Source organism: Arachis stenosperma, chromosome 5, assembly GCF_014773155.1.
Source record: "Arachis stenosperma cultivar V10309 chromosome 5, arast.V10309.gnm1.PFL2, whole genome shotgun sequence".
In the NCBI taxonomy this organism is placed as follows: Eukaryota; Viridiplantae; Streptophyta; class Magnoliopsida; order Fabales; family Fabaceae; genus Arachis; species Arachis stenosperma.
In genome coordinates, this window is record NC_080381.1 from 10014 (window position 1) to 18552 (window position 8539).

General features: G+C 33.9%; 1 protein-coding gene across 1 annotated transcript; it reads right to left on the bottom strand.

Moving 5' to 3' along the window:
• Positions 1-6655: 6655 nt before the first annotated feature.
• LOC130981889 (ethylene-responsive transcription factor ESR1-like) lies at positions 6656-7807 on the bottom strand. Its single transcript, XM_057905633.1, has one exon. The coding sequence runs from the start codon at positions 7805-7807 to the stop codon at positions 6656-6658; it is 1152 nt and encodes a 383-aa protein (XP_057761616.1).
• Between the last annotated feature and the right edge of the window lie 732 nt (positions 7808-8539).

Consider the following 8539-nt stretch of genomic DNA (forward strand, 5'->3'; position numbering starts at 1 on the left):
AAAACTTAGAAAAATCCTAGAAAACCCTAGAAAATCCTAACAAACATTAGAAAACCCTAAGAAAACCCTTGAAAACCTAGAAAATCTAGAAAACTCTAAAAAATCGTAGGAAACCCTAAGAAAACCCTAAAAACCTTAAAAAACCTAGAAAACCCTATAAAGGCCCTAGAAAATCCTCGAAAACACTAAAAAACCCTAGAAAACCTTAGAAAAACCCTAGAAAACCCAAGAAAAATCCAAGAAAACACTAGAAAAACTATAGAAAACCCTAGAAAAACCTAGAAAATCCTACAAAACCATAAAAAACCAAAAAAAACCCTAAAACACCCGAGAAAAACCCTAGAAAAACGCTAGAAAACCGTAGAAAACCATAGAAAAACCCTAGAAAACCCGAAAAAATCTTAGAAACCCCTAAAAAGCCCTCGAAAATCCTAGAAAACCCTAAGAAAATCTTAGAAATCCCTTGAAATCCCTAGAAAACCCTAGAAAACCCTAAGAAAGCCTTAAAAATCCTAGAAAAACATAGAAACCCTAGAAAACTTTAGAAAAGCCCTAGAAAAACTCTAGAAAATCCTAGAAAACCCTAAGAAAACCCTCGAAACCCCTAGAAAACCCTAGAAAAATCCTAGAAAACCCAAGAAAACCCTAAAAAACTCTAGAAAACTCTAGAAAATACCCTAAAAAACTTTAGAAAAATCTGAGAAAATTAAAGAAAATCATAGAAAAATCCTAACAAACTTTGGAAAACTAAAAAAAAACCCTAAAAACCCCAAAAAAATCCTCGAAAATCCTAGAAAACCATAAGAAAATCCTGGAAATCCCTAGAAATCCCTAGAAAATCCTAAAAAACACTAGAAAACCCTAAAAACCCTAGAAAAATATAGAAAATCCTAGAAAACTCTAAAACACCCTAGAACAACCCTAGAAAAACCCTAGAAAACCATAAAAACTCCAAGAAAACCCTAAGAAAAAGCTAAAAACCTAGAAAAATATAAAAAATCCTCGAATAACCCAAGAAAATACAAAAAAACCCTAGATAACCCAAGAACCCTAGATAACCCTAAGAAAACACTCAAAAATCCTAGAAAACCTTGAAAATTCTTAAAAATCATAGGAAACTTTAAGAAAACCCTAGAAAATCCTAGACAAACTTAGAAAACCTTAGAAAATCCTAGAAAACCTTATAAAACCTCAAGAAATTCCTAAAAAACCCTAGAAAACGCTAACAAACCCTAGAAAACCCAAGAAAAATCCTAGAAACCCCTAAAAACCCTCGAAAATCCTAGAAAACCCTAATAAAATCCTAGAAATTTCTTGAAATCCCTAGAAAACCTTAAAAAACCCTGAAAAACCCTAAAAAACCTTAGAAAAATATAGAAAACCTTAGAAAAATCTTAGAAAACCCTTGAACAACACTAAGAAAACCCTCGAAAATACTAGAAAACTTTAGAAAACCCTAGAAATCCCAAGAAAATCCTAGATAACCCTAAGAAAATCCTAGAAAACCTTGAAAACTCTAAAAAAATCGTAGAAAACCCTAAGAAAACCATAGAAAACCCTAGAAGAACCTAGAGAACCTTAGAAAAGCCTAGAAAATTCCTAAAAAAACATAGAAAATCTCAGAAAATCCTAAAAAGGCCCTAGAAAAATGCTAGAAAACCCTTAAAACCCATAAAAGAACCATAACAAACCATAGAAAAACCCAGAAAATCCTAAAAAACCCTAGAAAACCCAAGAAAAACATAGATAATCCTAAGAAATCCCTTGAAAATCCTAGAAAACCTTGAAAACTCTAAAAAAACCATAGAAAACCCTAAGAAAATCCTAGAAAACCCTAGAAAAACCTAGAAAATCCTAAAAAATCCCAGAAAACCCTAGAAAACCCCAAGAAGACCTAGAAAACCCTAAAAAATCTAGAAAAATACTAGAAAATCCTTAAAAATCCTATAAAACTCTAGAAAAATTCTAGAAAACCCTAGAAAATTCTATAAAACTCCTAACAAACCCTAGAAAACCCCACAAAAAACCTAGAAATCTCTAAAAATTCATTAAAAATCATAGAAAACCTTAAAAAATGGTAGAAAATCTTAAGAAAACCCTAGAAGAACCTAGAGAACCTTAGAAAACCCTAGAAAATCCCTAGAAAACCATAGAAAATCCCTAGAAATCCCTAAAAAATCCTAGAAAACCTCAGAAAACCCAAGAAAACCTAAAAAATCCTAGAAAAATGCAAGAAAACCCTAGAAACCCATAAAAGAACCATAGAAAACTCCAGAAAAACCCTAGAAAGCCCTAAAAAACCCTTGAAAATCCTAGAAAACCCTAAGAAAATCCTAGAAATCCCTAGAACACTGGAAGACGGCGAGGATTCAAGGGCGCGATGACTCTTGCTGCGGTAAGCGCTGACGGTGACATCGAGAGTCCGTGAGAGGTGGCAGTAAGGAGGTGGGAGGTGGCAGTGAGGGACTAAGAGGGTGGGAGCAATAGCCAATGATGATACATATAGAAAACAATCCTGAGACAGAAGGTGCAACTTGCTAATTTCAAAATCATAAAATTAATAAAAATATTATAAAAAAGGAAACATTACGGATCATACTTTTAGTAAAAATATGAATTTGGCTGATATTACTTCGAATACAAGACAAATATAAAAAAAGATAATTACTTAATCTTTTTATTATAAAAATATATGGTATTATTACAAAATTTAGTTTAACTAATAAAATCTTTGTTAATAAAATATAAAATCAGCATTTGAAAAGAAACTACTAAATAGCTCCCAATTATTCATCAAATTCAAATACACAAACAAAAGAGGAAGCAAAACCAAAAATCATATATGAACTCAGATTTACCTAGGCCTACTACCCTCTAACCAACATCGAAAAAAATAAAATAAAAATGAGAATGCTACTTCTTGATGAGCAGCTCTATAGGTTCTGTCTGTTTGGCTAGCAAATTTGATCTTCTTGAATCTTGAGTACATACCTTACATGATGAAAACAAAAACATAAATAAGTTAAAAGGTGACTTTTCTAGTGGCTAAGTCTTCTATGACTAATGATGGCTAAGTGTTAACCATCTAATTTAAACTTGACACTTGGCATAGGTATTTGAAAGAGAATTTTTTAACCAGTTCTGTAATTAATGATTATGTTACAGTAATGTGAGATAAGTTTTATAAAGTTACTTTGATCGTGAAATTGAAGAGTGCATCAGTTAGAATTTTTGAGTTTTTCGCCGGCGATTTTCAATTCAAGCAGTGGATCGCAAAAACACAAGACTTATTGTCACCATTTGTGAAGCTTCTGAACAAATGAATTGAGGGACTTCACGGGACCATGTTGTGGCTTTTGGCTCGATTTCGGTGACTCAACGGACAAAACCCAAACATGCCCATTCAAAAATTACCAAAGCAGTTTCAAAGACGCTGTAGATCACCGCCTCCAGCAGTTCCATGGTAGAGAAGTGCCTACGATTTCTGGTGGTGGTGGTGACATGTGCTGATGGTATAGCGCAGTGATGGGCGGAGATATTTCATGCGCTGCGAAAGTGGTGGAGAGACTGGCGAAAGCAAGAAAGGCAATGCCAGAAGATGCGGTGGTGGTGTTGTAGAGTATGTGCTGCCTTTACAGGTGAAACGACATCGTGATGGTGCTTTTAATTTGTTTTTCAGAGAAGATGAGAGCCACGTGAAGAGTATGTGCCTGAATTTGATCAAGCCTTATTAAATGCTCATTCTTAAGTAACATAAAAAAGAAAAATATGCCGTTTTAATACTCGATTATAAATTAAATTTAATTTATTTTTTGGTATGGTATTTATTGAAAATCCATTTGTTCATCCCAAAAATTTTGAATAATCAATTTTTTTTCTTTTTGGTAAATCCAATGTCTCAATTACAACCCACATAATATTATCGTAGTAAGTTAGTAACTCACTAAAACTTACCGCACATTATCATAACCTAACTATTATTAGAGAGTTGGTTAAAAAATTGGATTTGGATCCTCTAAAGTTTGAATTTTATTTTAGAGAGTAAAGTGTGATCTTTTATCCTTGAATAATTTCTCTTTCATATTTATTATTGGTCCCACCTATGAAATCAATTGTGAGATATCACACTTTACTCTCTAAAGTGAAATTCAAACTTTAGAGGATCCAAATCCTAAAAAATTATTTTGCAAACACCCATGCCAAATGTCAAGTTTGGGTTGGATGGTCAACATCTAGTCATCACTAGCCACGGGAGACTTAGCCACAAGAGAAGTCACTTACTTAAAACTATAATTAAAAATAATTAAAAAAAATTAGCTTAAAAGTTATTTAAAAAAAGACAGAGAAATATATCTTGAATCACATTTATAGTAAGGATCCGCCAGGGAGATAATGGACTATTTGTACAATGTGTATAATGAGCTATTAAATTATAAATAAAATGAACATCTCCTATACTATTTAGAATAGCATTTTAATACCATGTCATGATACCACTCATCCCAAAAACTTCAGTTGATGGAAAAATGTAACACTAATGATTATATCTCTAATACTCCATAAACCTTCATTATACACATTGTATAAATATTTCATTGGCTCGTCATATTTTCCCTTATAGTAATTAACTAGGCCTACTTTTTGTTTTCATGCTTGTACATAACAAGAAGAACACAGAACTAAATGAACCTTTGCCAATCTGTTGTAGAATCTTCTCCATTTTTCTGTGAACTGAAAAATTCACTACGTCAGAGGTAGATAGCAAAGGTTAAAATGAAGCAAGTCATCTTGTTTCTCATTTTGCAGATGTTACAATGAATACAGCTCCTTTTTCTTTGCTTTTACAAGCTCAGAACCAAATAGAAATATGTTAATGGTCAATGATAATTCATACCTAATCAATGGATGTGAACTACTTCAATAGAAAACAGGAAGATTGGATTCTAAAACTGCTTTCTTAGAGACTCATCTGAGTATTTCAGAGTCTGAATATATAATCAATAAACATTTTGGGCTAAATTAAAGATTAACTAATGTATAGTTCAGGGATAAATTTATAGCATAAAGAAAATAAATCAAGTGTGTACAATGAGATAAAAAACAATTAACATGCAGGTATAGACGAATAGTCTACACATCACATGTCAAGTAAAGACAAGAAACAAACAAACCAAGGAGTGGCCCAAGCAGGTACACAAGGCTTATTTTTAATCGAAGAATGCCCATTATAAGACTACTACACATGCATTGACATTTTATGCCCGTTTAAATGACTATGGAAAAATACAGAAGCATCTCACTTTTTCCCATCTACGTGTAACTCAGATCAATTTCGATGTATCCCAAAGTTTTATTACTAAGAGTGGTTGAAAGGAGTACTAGCATGACTTGTTAATAAAAAATGCTTTGTGCATAAAAAAAATAATCCACTAAATCATTTATAATATATTTATAAATAAAAATATTTATAGTTAATTTATTTTTAATATATATTTTGTATTTTATGAATATGGTTGATTTTAGCATATATCTAACATACTTATTAGCTTTTATTGAAGTTTCCAATCATCTTTGCTTATTAACATGACCAGATTCGGCCCAAAAATATCCAGCTTCATATTTAAACAAGGGAAAACTAACATCGCACGGAGAAGATTGATGGCAGCCGCAGTTGAGTACTCACTCTTTCTCAAATCTAGAAGCTATGCCTGGTTGACAGAGGAGACAACTCGTCCACGCAGAACCTTGATAGCAGAGGTGAGGAGATGAATGGTGGCAGACGCGACGCCAAGCTCTAGGGTTTCAACATCTTCCACAGATCTCCCTCCAAGGTTTTTTCGCCCTCTTCTACTTTGGAGAGATTTTGGTTTGAAATGTGAATGTTTGGGTTTGTGTGAAGTGAAAAGTAATTTAAGATTATGAATGTTTATTTGGTGCTTGGGTTTTATACATCAATGAATGGAGGATTTATAATTTGCTCAAATAACATATGTTGCATAGATTTTCAAAAATAATTATATTAAGTGTATACTAAAATTAGTTACTAGTATAAAATATATGTGAAATATAAAATATATATTAAAAATAAATTAAATAATATATATATTTTTATACAAGAAAAATTCTATAGAGCCATCAAAATTTATTATATTTGATATCGAATATAATATGTTGTAAAAAAATTGGGTTAAAGAAACTAGACTAAAAAAATTGGGTTAATGGCTAAGTGATTATTAAAAATAATAAATTTTGACTATTTTCTAACATTTCTCTATACACAAATATATAAAAATCTGGTGGATAATTTTAGTGTAAATATATTATTTTTGTTTCATAAATCTCCACAAAATTCAGCCACAAATAATTAAAAATGTTAGTAGTGGAAGAAGAAAGTTTATTGCTATCAATGACATCGCACAAGGATTTCACAAATTGAGGAGGCATCAGCAGATCGATTACATAGTGATGATGAGTTTGGAACCCTAAAATAGCAGCAAAAGATAAACAAAATCCTAACTATAATGATTAAGGACAATCTTATTAGTGAAAGACAAAAAACACACATAGCCAAGTTGATGCACAATGCAATGCAGCAGAAACTACAAAATTAAATTGAGACAACAAAAACACATCATAAATCATAGTAATTTCAGAATTATGCATCCTGAAAAATGTTGTCTATGATAGAGCAATCTACTTCTGCATGATTATTATCATTATTCAACATCATCATCTTCATTTGGTTGTCATTCTCTTGAAGAGGCATGTTAGGCTGCATAACCATATTGCTAAAATCATTATTGAAACCACCACTGATCTGCTGCATGTAATGTAAACCCTGCTGATCCAAATGCACGCCGAAACCATCGTCTCTCTTCGACTCGCCGGAAACAACCAGAGGAAGAGGAGGCGGAAGAAGTGACAAGTGGCATGAACCGTCTGTAGCAGTGGTACTGGTACCTAACGATCTCTCGCATTTGTTGAGCTTTGGCTTTTTCTTCAAGAAACCATTAACTATTTCTTCCAACAAGCCTGACGACTCTGAACCTTCATACAATTGCTCCTTTGAGTCTTCGTCGCCACCACCATGATCAGCTTGATTATTATTATTATTATTATTAGTAGTAGTAGTAGTAGTAGTATCGATCTTGCTTCCACTGCCACAACCGACATGGCTTGTGTCAGAACAAGGTGCGCTGTAGTTATTAGCAACATTTACAGGATGTGAATTGACAAAACTGCCCTTGGTGTCGCATAAATAGTCGGGGGAAGAAGAGGCTATAAAGTCCTGGAGAAGCATGTCGATGGAGTGAAGGTTTCGCTGTTGTTGGAAGGTTGAAGAAGAAGGGTCAGACCAACAACCCCCGAAGTGGCGGTTATGGCCGTTGAAGAGTTGGTTATGATGATTAAGGAAACTGAACTGGTTATGAGTGAAGAGGTGGTTATGGAGGTTAAGGAGATTGTTATGGTTGTTAGTGACGGTGATGGAAGAAGAGTGAGGAGGTGAAGTATGGTACACAAAGTTGGTCCTGGCCTTAAGGCCACGCATGGCTCTGGCAGCGCAGTCGTAGGCGCAGGCGGCTTCCTCTGCGGTGTCGAAAGTCCCCAGCCAACGGCGCTCCTTGGACTGAGGATCCCTTATCTCGGCGGCGTAACGGCCCCATGGCCTCCGCCTGACGCCACGGTACCTGACGGCTCCGGCAGCTGGCGCAGTGCTGGTGTCTCGCAGGGTCCGCTTGGTGGGTTTGTTGGAAGGTGGTTCGGGAAGGGGGGACATGCCGTTGAGGCGCCTCAGCGCTTCGTCCATGTGGAACAATGAAGTGATGAAATGAGCTTTAGTTTGTGTTTGGAAATTAGAAGAGAAGAGAAATAAAGAAGGGAAGGTTGAATGTTCAGACTTGAGAGATATAGATTGGTTGTTCACTTATTTGTAGTAGAGAGTAGAGTAGAGTCTACTAGTACGGTTCCTTTTTATCCTTAGGTTTGGTGATAGGGAGCTACTCAAATGAAGATGCAAAAAATATCTTTTTATGAAGATGCTTTGTATAAAAGTGTGATTTATTGATTTGGCCACACTTTAAATAAAAACAACACTTTTATAACATATCAAAATCTAATCCTACAATCCATCATCCAATGGTCAAAAAGAAAAATCATCACATAAAGATAATTATAATATCTTCATGGGAGTACCCACCTTGGTGATATTTATAGAGGTGTCCTCCTATGTGGGAAAGCATTTTAACGACCCAACATATCCGCTACTTGGTACATACAATTGGCAGGTGAAGTTTATTGCAAGATTGTTAAAAAGAAAATAGAGGCAAACAACGCTTATGTTAAACAATGTGTGAACAATACATTAAAAATTTAATTTAAAATTTAAAAAATACAAAATAAAAAATATAGGCAGATAATGAAAATATTAAATAATATGAACAATGAATATTTCGTATGTTCAATTCAGTAAGTGTGCAGGTGGTTATTCTAATATTAAGATTTAAGTGAGTAATTTGGAGTATAGTGTGTTTTACTTGAA